Here is a 15,840-nt window from a genome sequence, read left to right as displayed (position 1 = left end):
TTCTAACCCGATACCGCAGGTCCGCATACCCGAAATTCAAGAAGAGATCAACTCTGGACCATTAGAGTTGAACCCGAAGGTTCGAGGATCGAACCCATGGATTTGGATGATCGTGATGAAGACCCTGCCACCTTATTTGACTTCACCAGGAGAGAGAAAATTATTTCCGAAGGCATTAAAGTGAGGTTTTGGTGTGCTCAGAAAGCTATGCGAGAAGACTTAAAATCTAAGGTAAATTATACCATTGAGTAGGGATTTTCGTAAGGTACCTACCCTCCAGAGGCCTTTGCGATCGGACCTCGCATGAGTAAGTTATGGGGGCGGTCGGATAGGGGCGGTCAGCTAATTTATCTGACCTGTCCCTACCCACTAAGGGCAAAATGGTCTTTTTACCTATTAGATTGCCTTTTTAACTAAAGTCTCACTCACAAACGTTTTTGTGAGCTCTTTTGAAGGAAGAACTTTTGGGAGAGGAGAGAGAAGAGAGGACAAAGCTTAGGGAAGAGGGTTTGGAGTGTTTCGACGTGCTGAATTGCGATTTGGAAGTTTGATCGCGTAAGGAGGTAAGGCTGCTTCACCTCACCTAATTCTGGGTAGATTTCTTGATATATTTGATGGGTAATTTTATTTAAATGTGATATTGGAGGGCTTAGGTTGAGGAAATAATTTTCTGACTCCGTAGAAAGATTCGCATGGCTATTGTGCACGTCTTTGTCGAACCTCGTGCGAAACCGAGCACTTTCGACCGAGTTGACTCAGTGAGCTACCCGCCGAGTTAACCGGGTCGATTTGGGACTGAGTTGACCCGCCTTGTTGGACTAGAATTAATACCCGGTTAACCCACATTTGGTCTGTGTTCAAATTGAATCCCGAATTAAATCTTATTTATCTTGTTTATTTGCTAGGTTAACTGAGTCTTGGGCAGTCGTTAATTTTGTGAATTCTCGATTAACAGGTGAGGATAACATCACATATATTATGTAATTTCATTGTGTGTTTGGACTGTGAAAAATGTAATGTTGCATGATAATTGTCATTACCTTCTATAATCTCGATAATCCTGCATGTCATACTGTACTCATGACTAATTGATTAAATGTAAATTGTATGTGATTAGGTGATTGGTTACTTCACTTGATTGATGCATATAAATGTATGTGACTGTGAAATGGGGTTTACCTATCTTGGTATTCCTAGCTTGGGTTATCAGCGGCTGTGGTATGGGACACTGTCCTCTGATGTCCAGAGCACTTTTCATAGTCGGTGTGGTTGTCTTAGATGCATGTGGTTAAGAATCCTGTGAGTGCTACTACCCTTTCGGCAGGGGTATTGAAGCCGAGTGACCCGTGATATCAGTGGATGGGGTTCTGTGTGCATCAAACAGACCCACGGTATCATGCAATGGTATAGTGACATGTGTTAGAACGGACCTCGTGATCGCCCAAAAGACGGCGGTTAGGCGGCGTGAGGGGACATGACGGCATCCACCCTAGCATATGTAGATGACCACAGGGTTAAGGAATGGGATCCAATAGATGCCTCCCGTTGAGGATTCCATTCATAGGTGAAAACGATACCGGACCAAAAGGGCGCTTAGGCATGAGGAAAGGTATCCGGATCACATGTAGCACGAGACATAGTGACTTTGCATTGGGCTAGAGTAAATCCTTGACACGCGCCAGTTCTCAGGCCAATGGTGATGGGAGAGAGTGTTGACCTAATCCCCAGCCATGGTTGATGTGACAAGACCCAACTACCGCGGTGAACCCAACAGACGAGCTTAAGTGTCGTGAGGGAGAGTGATGAGACTACCCAGAGGAGGCTGGTGTGTTATCTTAAAGCGTGTCTCCGTAGAGACTACATGGTAGAAGTTATAATCATATCTTTATGTTCATTCTTTTATTCATCAACCGTACATGCCGATATGTGTGTGTGTACATGATGAATGCATGATGTATGATGTGTTCGACTCACCGAGTTCGTGGAACTCATCCTCTCCGTATATTTCCTTTTCTTTAGACTCTGTGCGGTGGTGACGATTCATATTACTTGGAGAGTCGCCGCCGGGGTCACGTAGGACCGGCATGTGAGAATATCGTGTACATGACGCATTGTGCGTATGTGCTGACTGTGCGTACGGAGGCTAGTATCTTTGATACTTGGGGATTTTGTTTGGGATTGGAAGACTTTGTTTCTTTTTGCAGTAAAACATCGAATAACATAACTTCCGCTGTATAACTCATGTGTACCTTTTCTCCTAACACAGACTATCTTGTCGTGTGCTTTTGTGGAAGACTGTAATAACTCTTGCAGTACTCTTTTGTACACTCTTGCTCTTAAATCACGCTATGTTGTATTTTTGTTATGGATTGGAACTCGAACCGGATCCTGTAGTGTTATCACCCCCAGGGGTTGCGGGGGGGGGGGGGGGGGGGGGGGGGGGGGGGGGGGGGGGGGGCGGGGCCCGGTTGCGACCCACCCGGCCATTATAAAAACCCGGTTGCATGAACCCTCCTTAAACACTTGGTAATTGGCAAGCATGGAGGTTTTCTCAACAGCAGCAGAATCGCAGATGTGATTTTTCTTACAAGAAAGAAACCCTACCGAAGGTGGTTTTAGGTAAGGAAAAGTCTCTGATCTTGATCTTCTGTGATGGCCGCGATTGATGTTTTATCTACGAGAAACTCTATTGGTTCTTGTTCTTCGATCTTTCTACATTTGCAAGTTTTAGCTCCAACATGGTATGGGTGGCTTCTCTTCCGTTTGATTCTCAATAAGAAAACTGAATAGATCTTTGCTAGAAACATGATATCTATGAATGTATTTTGATAATTGGGAATGGATTTCTTTGGTTCATGTCTTCTTACCCCGACTCGCTTCTATGCTTTACATTCATTTATATTTTGGAATGCTTGTTTGTTGTGGATGAAAAAGAAAGCTGGTTAGTGTAAGCTGTTAATTATATGTCCTACTGGTTTTTTTCTTTTTCTGATGAATTGATGAGTATTCGAAGGGAATAAACCCACTACATGAGGCTTCCTCAACTACGAGGTCCAACCCACGATCGCTTGGTCACTCTGGAATGACACCCTCTACCATCAGATACGAATATAGATCCAGAAAAGAAAAGATTAGACATTGCTTCATTTTTTAATGAAATGAAAATAATACCTTCCGTTGTTTTGCTTTAATGCAGTAGTTATTGAAGATTCAGATGCTTGTCTCGCAGGTAATTTGTACCCAATTAGATATGAGTTCAAACCTTTATACTAATTGGTACTTCATAGCTATTGCCGATGCTAAGTTTCTTACAGAATGGCTTCGGCAACTGCGTTTTAGTTACAAGGTATTGGCAATGCCCATTTTATTCATTCCTAAATAATTGCTAGATCTAGTAATTACATAGTATACTGCATGGAAGTGATTACTTGGTTTACCTCGCAGATAACCAATGATACAGAGGATGTTTGCATGAATCGGATCAACGATTTACCAGGAGACTGATAAGGTTTGTTTCATGTTTCCATTAAAATTTTTGTAAGGAATTTGAAGTTTTATTTCCTTTTTTTTAATTAGATAATCCTTTGCGTGTGTGTATGTAGAACATTGAGATGAATTCTTATAACCCTAAAGTAGAAAGTAGCAATTCATTACTTAAGAGGGATGAAAAATAAACAGCATAGAGTTCCTTTCTTTCTTTCCTCCCTCCTCTCTATTTTTCTTTTTTAGGTGCTTAATTTTTTCTTTCCTCCCTCCTCTCTTTTTTTTTTACTGTTGATATATTAGTGAAATACGTTCATTCATTCTTTTGCAGTTACGTATCTCAATGAACCCTTTTTTTTCCTTGTGAAAACATACCTCATCCAACAAGATGTAAAAAATTGCATCACTTCATTTTAAAAAAAAGTCTAAAGAGTGATAATATATTGCTACTAATGGATAAGCATTCAGCAGTGATAACATATTATTGCCTACACCCATCAATATTTTTCAGCGGTTGTTATATAAACCTATGATTGATCCTTTATCATGGTTCAGTTTTAGACTTAGTTTTTGCAAGGCCAGATAGGAGTTTTCGAGCCCTAGGATGGTTGGTGATGACATACATTGTCTCTAGCGGGCTTCATTCTATACATAATTTGGTGGAAGAAAGCATACAATTAACATCATCTGATCAAAACCATGAGACCTCTCTTGACTCTGTTGAAGCAAGTTGGCCTTTTGTTTGTGACATATAGTCTTCTTCCACAAAATGGTAATTAATGACAGTATTTAAAACTCTTCGGCAAAATTACTATGATGACTTTGACCTAATGAAAACTTGTATGGTCTTGGTTGACACAAGCCCCATAAATAACCTTGGATTGTATTGCTTTCAATTGATTTGACATCTTGGTCAACTCGATGTTTTCCTATTTCGTTCCTTATCTAACGTCAGACTTGCAAGAAAAGGAGATTTCCCAACCTTGTTCCGTGGTTCTAGTTAAAGGTATTATGGCATTAACTCTAGCCTTGCATTGAAAATAAATCCTGTTAGGTTTCCAAATGGAGATGAACTCGGTCGAGGTTGGGTCATGGATTTATTAGGATTTGATGAATTTATGTTATTTGGGAAAATAATGGCATTATTTTATTCTATCTTATTTTTAATTTAAGATGCATAGGATGTCCAAATCCAAATTCCTTTTAGTTTCCTCATTTGTATTGGACTGCTGGTTTGAATACTTTATGTTAAGAGTCTTTTAAGTTTCTTTATATATGATGTAATCCCTCATCTTTATAAATCAAGGGGAAATCTGAATTGAATTTATGTATTGAAGAGTTTGCATGGCTTGTGTGATATTGTATGAGCACTATGGATGTAGATACAGTGATACACTACTTTGGACTGACCCAAAGCTAACTGGGTTTCTAGAGAGAGATGAGCCTGATCCAATTTGACTCATGAGTCTGGTAGAGTTTTAGGAAATATGTTATTTGGGGAGATGATTTCTTTGTTTATTTTAATATGTTTCTTTTAGAAGTTAAATTTTTAGAATATTTGGTTTTAATTATTTTTACTTTCCTAATATGTAACAATTTTTTAGTTAGAGAGTTAGCCTAGTTTTAGGAGAATTTCGATTCCCTTCATATATATGATTTGATCACCACTTTGTGAAAAGCAGTTTGGTGAAAATGATTTAAGTTTTTATGCATTTGTCTGTGTGGCTTTGTGTTAGTGTGTATATGTGTGTGTGCACATGATATCCATCTTCCCTGCTGGTTATCTTATCTAAATATTCATTCTTTAGTTCAACAAATGAATGATTTTAGTACCAAGAAAGGACTACATATACCCTAAGGTGTTTTATATTCTAACCTGTCTATTCCTATGAATCTGAAAATTCCTATGTTTAATCTTCCTTCCAAGATCCTTTGTCATGTTATAAACATTGATTTGCAGTTATTCCTCTTTGTAAACTTCACATCTCTTTCTAGTTTTAGAGTTTTTCTATTTTTGTTGATTTCTACTATTTCCAGGCTGAACGTGATTCCGACAGGGTGTATGCCCTGATCACTCTTCAGACAGAATCAGATGTGAGACTCACTTTCCGAATTTCAACCCATTAAATTGTGAAGTTGCACGTATAAAAAGATCTAATGTGAGTTTTCTGATTATCATTTCTACAGCAGAGTGAGCCGCTTAGGGGTTGTATGGCAATGATCCTGGCACACTTATTCTGTGCCATTTACCCAATTTGGCACAGAAGTCACTAAAATCTTATATGGTAAACCGGTCTGAAATTAGTGTGCTGGTTCAACAAAGGTGTGCTGAACCGGGTGGTTGGAAACTTCACATCTCTGACACAGAAGCAATTCTGGTGAAAACATGCAGGCACAAGAGGTTGGTTTACGGTGATGAAGGTTATCGATGTCATTTTCCCTTTATATTTTCAAAAGCCCCAACTCTCGTCTCTGCTTTCTCTGGTCTCTTACTTAGCTTAAAGGTTCTGATGTTTGTGATCGGACCACCGGTGCTCATGTTGTTCAGGGAAGTACTGAAGAAGAAGCATCTGGTGATGTGGGTTTGATCAAAGAAAATTCAGAGAGTGTTACCAAGGAATCTGTAGATGAGGGTGGTGATTCGAAATTTAGATGTCAACCTGACATGGCGCTAACGCTGAAACTCGGTGCTTCTGATTTCAAAGAGTTGACAGATAGGGATGACGTTACCGACGCTGAGTATTCTGCGATGATCACCGAGTCGACTTGCAAGTGGTTACCATTTGTTTGGGATCAATCTGGTAAATGTACCAGATATCCCAGGTTTGTCAGAGAAGGCACCATCATGTCCCATGAGTGTATCCATGGAACCATTGATGGATCAACCCCAGTGGCTGGTTCAGGAGCTGATTCAGGACAAAAATAGATCTCTCAAAGGATCAAAAACAATGTTGCTACAGGTGTCACCAAAGGAGAGTCAAAGCAAGCAGAGTTACTGGAGTTCTTCCACCAGGAGTCATATCAAGGTATGTCAGAACCTCTTGTTTGTTATCCAAGATTCACAATGCACCCATATTTTATTTAGAAACAGGTCGCCCGGGGGGGGGGGTGTTATAGATTTTCAGTTAGGAAGCACAGCAGTGTCATTCGTCTGATAGTTGTTCATAGAAAGTGGATTTGTGGTTCTGAAGGTTCAAATGGAAGGATTGCTGTTTGAGGTTTTTTCAACTATTAAGAAATGTGATTTTTGTTACAAGAAACCCTACCTGAGGTGGTTTTAGGTAAAGAAGAGTCTCAGTTCTAGATCTTCTGTAATGGCCGCTATGGATGTTTTGTCTTGGAAAAACTCTAGTGGTTCTTCTTCGATCTTTCTTCATTTGTAAGCTTTAGCTCCTACACGGTATGGATGGTTTCTCTTCCCGTTTGATCCTTAACAAGAAAACCGAATAGATCTTTGTTAGAATCATGATATCTATGAATGTATTTTGATCATTGGGAATGGATTTCTTTGGTTTCCAAGTCTTCTTACCCCAACTCTCTTATATGCTTTACATTCATTTATCTTTTGGAATGCTTGGTGTTTCTTGTGGATGAAAAAGAAAGCTGGTTAGTGTAAGCTGTTAATTATATGTCCTAGTGGGGATTTTCTGATGAAATGATGAGTATTCGAAGGGAATAAACCCACTGCATGAGGCTTCCTCAACTACGAGGTCCAACCCACAATCACTTGGTCACTATCGAATAGACTCTTAAACACCCTCTCCCCCCCCCCCCCCCCCCCCCCCCCACCCCCCCAAAAAAAAAAAAGAAGCTAAATTTTCTTCTTATAATGCAGTTGAGTTGCAAGCTAACCCAAGATTAAAATTTTCTTCACTAGTTGCTAATTGGAGGATGACAAAAAACCATGAAGTTGGTTACAGACTTAAGGTTGCAACTTAAAATCCATTTAAGTGTTCTGATCCTATCTTGGAAGTCTAGTTTCTACTTTGGTAGTTGGTTGTTCATGTTTGTGCCTTCCGGAATTCTCTTGAGATTAATTTGATAAAATCTATTTCTTGATTACTTACAGCTTCTTGCTGAAGACTGGTATATATCTAAGAATTTCTAAAATATAGGTCTATGAGAGATGGTAGACTTGATCTTTTTATTGTTGCCCTGCAGCTCCTGCTATATGCCTTTGTTTTCACCCCATTCAAGGTTTTATTTTGAAATTAGGGATTTGGAACCAATCTATGCAAAAATGAATTTAAACAATTTCTTTCACTCAGCTCTATATGCTGTCATTGTTCAGATCTGCTTTTCCTTTGACATTAGTTTGTATCGAATTACTTTGGTATATGTTTTCTCATATTGTTAGGTCTGTACAGTGGGTATGCATTTCTCATCATTGATTGCTTTGAAATATGTCATTTTTATAAATCTTTCCTCTCTCTCTTCTTCTTCTTTTTTTTTTTAATTTTTATTTTATTTTATTTTAGGTTACCCACTTTGCAGGAAACTATGTGAATTGGCATCAAATTTTGGAATTCATTTGCTTGTTAATCTATGACTATGCCTTGGTAAGATGAGTTTGGTGGTGATTCCTACAGCCAATCCATGATTCTCTACACTGATTTCTTGTTGGGAAAGAGTGAAAGAGCAGGAGAGGAATTGCTAATACAGATCAGAGAGACTGCAGTAGTGTTTTGTTTCTTTCAGTTGTGTCACTCAGACTTGTGGTCTTGTAGAGAGTAGTTGTTCACAGAAGACAAGTGATATCATGAGTTTGACATTACGCTGATTTCTTATGGGGAAAGAATGAAAGAGCAGGAGAGGAATTTCTAAGTACAGATCTGAGAGACTGCAATAGTCTTTTATTTCTTTCACCTGGGTCACTCAGACTTGTGGTTCTGCAGAGAGGAGTTGTTCATGGAGGACATGTGATATCAAGAGTTTCAATAGATCTGTGATTGATTTGTAGATACATGATTGAGAATGAGTGATTATATTCTTTTTAATAGAGAATATCCCTAATCCATGTGATTTGATATTCTCATTAGCTTCAAGCAGAGTATTTCTTGGTTCTTTCTTTCTTCTTCTTCTTCTTTTTTTTTTTTATTTTATTTTATTACAGATTCAAGCAGAGTATTTCAAACTTTGATAATAAGGTATCGTGCAGGAGAAAATGATCATCAAACCGTAGTGGACGAAGAGTTTATTTTCTATGTTAAAATCTATTATTGAGCAGATTCCTATTTAAACCTTCACACTGATTCTTTTTTATTTATTTATTTTGGAGTTTTGGTCGAAAGAGTGTGAGACGGATGTGTTAAACAGTTAAAAAGTGTTCTGGACTTTGAGCTTTCGATACTAATTGCGGCCGGCCTGATGCAGAGCCTTTAAAAAAAAAATTCTTTCTCATTTTCTTATATTTTTCATTTTAAATTCTATTTTGTTTAAAGGAATAGAAAAACTTCAAATGCTTTCAGGGATTTCCGGTTAAAAATTCATTCTATTTATTTGCATAAGTCACTTAAAATTCAATTGCAAAATAAGTATATAATAGTGAATATATTATTTTTTACTTTTTGTTTTTATAAAAATTCTTTTGTTTCTCATTTTCTATACGCTTACTATCTCTATTGTTTCGCTCTTAAATCCTGTTCTAAATTTTTATTTTAACATATCAAAATTGATTTTTCATTCTATAATTTATTATGGTCAAAAGTTACCAAATTATTTTTTATTTTTTTTATCAAAAATATATTTTTTGTTTTTATTTCTTTTAAATAAGCATAATGGAGAATAAGAACGTATACCAAAAAGGGTCCGGAATCAATTTTATTCATCTTCTTGTTGCCTGATGTGAAATCATGAAACATTGAAGAGATACATTACCAAAAAAAAACATTGAAGAGAAGTTTTTTTTTTTTTATCTGTATACCTTGACTATATCCTCAACTTCGAGGAATAGCTTAAGAAATAATTTAAATATAAGACAGGACTTTACCTTGCCCCATAGTCTTCCAAATGGTCATGACAGCTAGGATTTTTATTTGATATACTAGGCCCATGGACTCTTACTTAATCAAACTCCTATGGTCTGAAAAAGAAATTGGCTAGCGGACCGTTAAGATAGAACTAAATTGGCCCATTATAGACTGAACCAACCCAAATCGAGAGGCCAATCTACGTGCCAAAGGGTTCAAAAACTGAACGATTTTGGGCTGGTTTGGGCCAAGCCGTTTGTGGCCTGTTAGTCCAAACCAAATTCATCAAGATCGAGCCGTACTAAATTTTGAACCCGTTATAAACTCATTAAAAAGAAGAGAGAGACAGAAAAACTTTTATTCATATGTACGCCATAGAGTAGATCTACTCAAGTTTGTTATCCATTACTAGATTTGTTAACTAAAGTAAGAAGACGTTTTGGTAGATAAGGAGAAAAATGATTTTAAAAGAACTCTAGATGTCAAGTATATTATAATTTACCTCTATTTGTGAACCGTGATTGAGGATCCAAGAGTGAATAATACACAGAGATTCATTCAGTGCGTTCTTTCACACCAGTTTCTCTCCTGTCTACCACAGAGAATCAGTGCCTGCTGCACTAGACTTATCCATTGCCTCAATTGGGTTTACAATACGATGTTATATAGTCACCCCCCCCCCCCCCCCCAATACAGTCAAATTTGGGATTACTCCCTGAAAAGCAAAAACATCCTTCTCTACTACACACATCCCCTCCTACTAATCCTAAAGTTCCTTACTTTTATTCCTTTCGCTCCTTGTCAGGTGTGCTTGTATTTCAGGTCACAAAATTCTTGAGGGGCTGATCTCCTCACAGGCGCAATTGGCATGGCTGTTGTAGCTGAAACCTCTGTGGTGTGGTGCTGTGCAGGGAATGATCCCAGTGCGTGCGTATCAGAGAACTACAGTAACTCTGATTGCTTTGACTCTCCTATAGGAGATCTGATTTCCGTTCTGAATCAGCTCCTGAACCAGCCGGTGGGGAAGATCCATCAATGGTTCCACTGGATACACTCATGGGACATGATGTTCATCCCTTCTCTGAAGAACCTGGGATATCTGGTACATTTACCAGATTGATCCCAAACAACCGGTAACCACCAGCGACCTCAGGTTTCTTCCCTCTGTCTACTGGATCAAGCATCAAACTGTTTCTTAGCTTTGATTCGTCCATGGTAGAAAAAACCAGTTTTTCGATCTTCCGCCGACTCCTGAAACAAATTCAGGGAGACATCTACATGTGGAGATTGCAGCCAGCCCCCATCTGTCCACGTCTTGGAGCTACTCCTATTGCTGAGGCTGCCCTTGGATTCTTGCTGTTTTGTATGCCACAAAACCTGGTTTTCATTGCTTTGGGCTTCGAGACTACCCATCTGCATTAGGTCATGGGACTGAGTTGATCCAGGATACCAGTACACTGAGGCAGCAGAATTAGAGGCAGTTTCTACATTCCAGAACAGGGAAGTTTAGAACACATTCAAATCAGTGAAGGTAGAAAGGAAAGACAAAAGAACCAAAGCTTATCTCACCAAGGACTGCGCGCAGGGGGGGGGGTGTTCCATTGATGGTCTTGGCCTTTGCTCTTTACTGCAATTGAATGAGTCAGGTTTGAAGGGACAGAATCAACAAAAGGCTCAATGTCCCAAGGAGAAACCCTCTCTGGCCTTTGGATAGGAGAAGCAGGTTGACCCATTGAACCTGGAAAGACACAAACAGTTTAAGAATGCAAGTATTAAAAAGAAACAAGAATTCCAAACAACATTGTATGCACTAAAAGAAATACCAACCTTCAATGGCCTCTATTTAGAGTCCTTACACTGGGAAGATATTTTCAACCCCTCCAATTGCACTTGTAAACCTGATAAACAAGAACAAAGGGAAAATTAGGTGAAAATGAAGAAGAAACAACTAACACAAAGCACTAAAAACCAAGAAATGCTTCACTAGAAAAATCCAATACCTTCTCTCAGGGGAATCATCATATCCTCAAATCGCATTTTGAACCTCAAACCAGCCGAAAACCCATTTTATCAGCCTCAAAATATTTGTTCAAGCCAATAATGAACTGACTTGTCCGAATGAAAACAATGAAGAAGAGAGACAATAACAACAAAATAGTAAGCAGAATATCCTGCTAATGCTTATGAAAGAAAAACCAATTCATTGAGAAACATTTCAAACCTTGGCTTGTTATAAACAACAAAGAGGGTTTGGGTAGCTACAGCATGAGATGTGGTGGCAAGAACTCCAGCATGCATGCTTTGGCTTGATATCACGAACAATGGCATGGCACTTTGTTGACGAGCAAGATGCCTAACTCCAACGCGTAATTCTCCATCCTCTCCCCTACACAATCAGTCTCCAACTATAAAAAACTATAAAGTTTAAATACTTAAATCCTGAAATTCAGAAAGCTGAGAAGCTGAGATAAGAGATCATGTCAAAACCCTCAGCTCAAATACCTTAGGAAACAAAAGGATTCCTGCAACCAATCTTTTAGAAGTGACAAACGCACTCCATCCAGTTGTAAGCAAATGCCTTCGGAGTTGGCCTGATACAGTCAATTTGAAAGGGGTAGCAGTCCTCAGTCATTTACATGTCCTTGGAACCAAAAATTTGTCTTTGATTTGTCGGATAAATAACTCCAACCCCAGTGTAATGGCCGAAAAAAGAAAAATGCAACTGCAGGTACCTCTGAAGATGTGCTTAAATCCCCACTCATAACCATGAAGATCTCTTGCAGCCAGTTCCTGTGTTGGAGTTGGCTGGTTTATGTCTGGAGTTAGCTGGTTCATGTCCTTCAAGAAGAGAAAAACAACAGTGAAGTAAGAAAACCACTAAAGCAAGAGAAAAAAATAGAATGAGAAATACCAATGAAGGAAGGCATTCGTTAGCATGTATGAAGAACGGAGAAGCCGGCATGAGTGTCGTGTCGGATGCAGTTAAAATTTTACAAAATTGAAATTCACCTAAAACTAGGCTAACTCTCTAACTAAGAAATTGTTACATATTAGGAAAGTAAAAATAATTAAAACCAAATACTCTACAAATCTATCTTCTAAAATAAACAAAGAAGTCATCTCCCCAAGTAACATATTTCCTAAAACTCTACTAGACCCATGACTCAAATTGGATCAGGAAAATCTCTGTCTAGAAACCCGTTAGGTTTGGGTCAGTCCAAGGTAGTGTATCTACACCCCGAGTGTTCCTACAATATCACACAAGCCATGCAAGCTCTTCAAATACATAAATTCAATTCAGATTTCCCCTTGATTTCTAATGATATGGGGGATTACATCATATATAAGGAAATTTAAAAGACTCTTAATATACGGTAGTCAAACCAGCGCTTCAATACAAATGAGGAAACTAAAAGGAATTTGGATTTGAAAATCCTATGCATCTTACTTTTAAAATAAGACAGAATAAAGTAATGTCATCATTTTCCCAAATAACATAAAATCATCAAATCCTAATAAACCCATGACTCAACCTGGACCCAATTCATCCCTATTTGGAAACCTAACTGGGTATGGATCCAATCAACAAGTTTTCAATAGCTCAAAAAGTCATCCTAGTGGTTTCGCCAAAGAGTTATAAAAATTGTCATCAATTACCATTTTGTTGCAGAAGCCTATATGTCACAAGCAAAAGGTTAACTTGCTACAAAAGAATTCAGAGAGGTCTCTCAGGTTTCGATCAAATGATGTATTTTAAAGGCGAGAACGAAAAAGGAACTGATATAGGTGAGATAAGATTGATGTATATTACAATTTCACTTCTCGAATTCTTTAAGTTGATAACATTAATTGTATGCCTTCCACTACTAAATTATGTATAGAATGGAGCCTGTTAGAGACAATGGATGTTGTAACCAACCAACCTAGGGTTGGAAAACTCCTATCTATGCTTTGATCCCTTTCTTTTGCTGTGTTTATATAGCCCATATTATGTTTTACATCAAGTTTTTGAGCCTAGTAAGTTACAACCAATCAAAATCAAGCACCGAGTTTCAATCATCAGACAACAAATCCATCAGCTCCTCAACTCAATTTTTGGCCTTGCCAAAGTAAGTCTAAAACTGAACCAAGATCAGGATAAATCATAGGTTTATATAACAACCGCTGCCAAATATTGACGGGCATAAGCAATAATATGTTACCACTGCTCAATATTTATCGAGTAGTAGTAATATATTATCACTGTTTACCCCAAAAAATGTAATAATATTATCACTCTTTAGATTTTTTTTATATATAGTGATGCAATTTTCTAAATATTCTGAATGAGGCAAGTTTTCACAAGAAAAAAGGTTCATCGAGACATGTAACTGTAGAAGAATGGATGAACATACTACACTATTTTATTAACGGTAAAAATTTAGCACCGTCATAATTATTAGATGTGAGAACTCTATGCTGTTGACAAGGAAAAAAAAAAAAAGAAAAAGAAAAAGAAATGAACCCTATGCTGTTTAATTTTCATCCCTCTTAAGTAATGAATTGCTACTTTCTACTTTAGGGTCATAAGAAATCATCTTTCATCTCAACGTTCTACAAACACACACAAAGCATTTATTCTAATTAAAAACATGAAATAAACCTTCTAATCCTTTACTAAAAATTTTAATGGAAACATGAAACAAACCTTATGGTCTCCTGGTAAATCATTAATCCGATTCATGGAAACATCCTCTGTATCATTAATTATCTGCAAAGTAACGAACATAATCACTTCCATGCATTATACTATGTAATTAATAGATCGAGCAATTATTTAGGAATGAATAAAATGGGCATTGCCAATACCTTGTAACTATAACACAATTGCCGAAGCCATTCTGTGATAGGCTTCGGATCGGCAATAGATATGAAGTACCAGTTAGTATAAAGATTTGAACCCATATCTAATTGAGTATAAATTACCTGCGAGACAACAATTCAAAGGTAAATAATTCTAGATAATAAAATCTGAATCTCCAGTAACAACTGCATTAAAGCAACAGAACGGAAGATATTATCTTAAATCCATTAACAAATGAAGCAATGTTCAATCTTTTCTTTTCTGGATCTATTTTCATATCCGATGTTAGAGGGTGTTATTCCATAGTGACCAAATGATCGTGGGGTGGACCTCGTAGTTCACGAAGCCTCATGTAGTGGGGGTTTATTCCCTTCGAATACTCATCATTTCCTCAGGAAAAAAAAACCCACCAGGGCATATAATTAACAGCTTACATTAACCGGCTTTCTTTTTCATCCACAACAAACCACAAGCATTCCAAAAGATAAATGAATGTAAAGCATATAAGATAGTCGGGGTAAGAAGACTTGAACCAAAGAAATCCATTCCCAATTATCGAAATTACATTCATAGATATCATGATTCTAACGAAGATCTATTCAGTTCTCTTACAAAGAATCAAACGGGAAGAGAAACCATCCATACCACGTTGGAGCTAAAGCTTGCAAATGAAGAACACCAATTGCGGCCGCCACAGAATAGGGTTTCTCGAAGATAAAACACCAATTGCGGCCGCCACAGAAGATCTAGATCAGACTTTTTCTTACCTAAAACCGCTTTCGTTAGGGTTTCTTGTAAGAAAAATCACAACTCTGAAGATGTTGAGAAAACCTCCGTAGTTGACAATTGACAAGTGTCAGGGAGGCTCATGCAACCGAGTTTGTATTGTGGGTTGAACCATAAACCGGACCAGTTAGAATATTTCACAACATAAGTAAACAGGTAATATGTCAGAACCCACTGGACCAACTCTAGCTCGGACATCATTATAAACTCAAGTCTGCATTGTTGCCCGCCTTGGTTTCCCTAGGTACTCTTTGGTTGGAAATGAAAATTTTGGGTAAATTGTAATGTGTTTTACATAGTGCTTTTTCTAAAAGCATTTTTCTCCACATTTTCTTACCAAAACATGAAATAAGCAAAAACTGTGACTAGTGAAAAATAGAAAAGTTACCACTAATCAGAGAGATGAGCTGAGAATCCTTGCCTTCCGAGCATTGGAGGATGAGTTGGATCAATTCCAGAAAGAGTAACAGGAAGATTAAGAAGGGAAAATATGTGCAAGCGGGAGGGGAGCACCTCACACAGGCCTTATGCGGATATGGTTGTTGGAGGGTCGGGTGGCGACTCCATTGATCCAAACGGTATGGAGGGGAACGAGTTTGGATAGCGAAGGTTTCTACTATGAGGGATTGTCATAATGGGAAACATAAGAGGAGAGCACTGAGAGGGAAGGAGAAGTTGGGGGAGGGGTCAACTAGTGAAAAGAAGGAAAAAGGTATATGTTTTGACGATGATGAATTCTATCCTACTATTTTCGTCTCT

General features: G+C 38.0%; 2 protein-coding genes and 1 pseudogene across 7 annotated transcripts; 1 reads left to right on the top strand and 2 right to left on the bottom strand.

The window, feature by feature from the left end:
• The first annotated feature begins 2,532 nt into the window (after positions 1 to 2,532).
• Positions 2,533 to 8,932, top strand: LOC149013058 (uncharacterized). Of its 4 annotated transcripts, XR_016174142.1 has the most exons (6): positions 2,533 to 2,619; positions 3,230 to 3,346; positions 3,445 to 5,577; positions 5,671 to 5,884; positions 6,032 to 6,509; positions 7,962 to 8,931. XR_016174142.1 is itself a non-coding variant. In XM_089160216.1 (4 exons), the coding sequence occupies exons 3-4, from the start codon at positions 5,870 to 5,872 to the stop codon at positions 6,407 to 6,409; spliced, it is 393 nt and encodes a 130-aa protein (XP_089016342.1). In that variant the 5' UTR covers positions 2,548 to 3,346; positions 3,445 to 5,577; positions 5,671 to 5,869; the 3' UTR covers positions 6,410 to 7,236. The 4 variants fall into 4 exon arrangements, 1 of the variants encoding a protein (XP_089016342.1); XR_016174141.1 differs by having other exon boundaries at positions 2,548 to 3,346; positions 7,978 to 8,932; XR_016174140.1 differs by having other exon boundaries at positions 2,548 to 3,346.
• Positions 8,933 to 10,415: 1,483 nt separating this feature from the next.
• On the bottom strand, positions 10,416 to 15,133 carry LOC149013056 (auxin response factor 1-like). 2 transcript variants are annotated; one of them, XM_089160219.1, is made up of 10 exons: positions 14,941 to 15,133; positions 14,301 to 14,417; positions 14,140 to 14,202; positions 12,185 to 12,290; positions 11,955 to 12,043; positions 11,674 to 11,838; positions 11,453 to 11,557; positions 11,280 to 11,350; positions 11,022 to 11,190; positions 10,416 to 10,936 (listed from the first exon to the last, which is right to left on the bottom strand). In XM_089160219.1, exons 2-6 carry the CDS (start codon positions 14,394 to 14,396, stop codon positions 11,806 to 11,808), a joined length of 387 nt encoding a protein of 128 aa, XP_089016345.1. In that variant the 5' UTR covers positions 14,397 to 14,417; positions 14,941 to 15,133; the 3' UTR covers positions 10,416 to 10,936; positions 11,022 to 11,190; positions 11,280 to 11,350; positions 11,453 to 11,557; positions 11,674 to 11,805. The 2 variants fall into 2 exon arrangements, with proteins under 2 accessions (XP_089016345.1, XP_089016344.1); XM_089160218.1 differs by having other exon boundaries at positions 11,453 to 11,838.
• LOC149013057 (auxin response factor 9-like) lies at positions 10,424 to 11,489 on the bottom strand (annotated as a pseudogene). Its single transcript, XR_016173864.1, has 4 exons — positions 11,453 to 11,489; positions 11,309 to 11,350; positions 11,068 to 11,190; positions 10,424 to 10,936 (listed from the first exon to the last, which is right to left on the bottom strand). The product of XR_016173864.1 is annotated as an auxin response factor 9-like (transcript).
• Positions 15,134 to 15,840: the final 707 nt, after the last annotated feature.

The sequence above is a fragment of the Hakea prostrata genome, chromosome 6 (genome assembly GCF_041222555.1).
Source record: "Hakea prostrata isolate BN-2017 chromosome 6, UWA_Hpros_2, whole genome shotgun sequence".
In the NCBI taxonomy this organism is placed as follows: domain Eukaryota; kingdom Viridiplantae; phylum Streptophyta; class Magnoliopsida; order Proteales; family Proteaceae; genus Hakea; species Hakea prostrata.
Note: the sequence above shows the minus strand (reverse complement) of the source record. Positions and strands in the feature narration are given on the sequence as shown.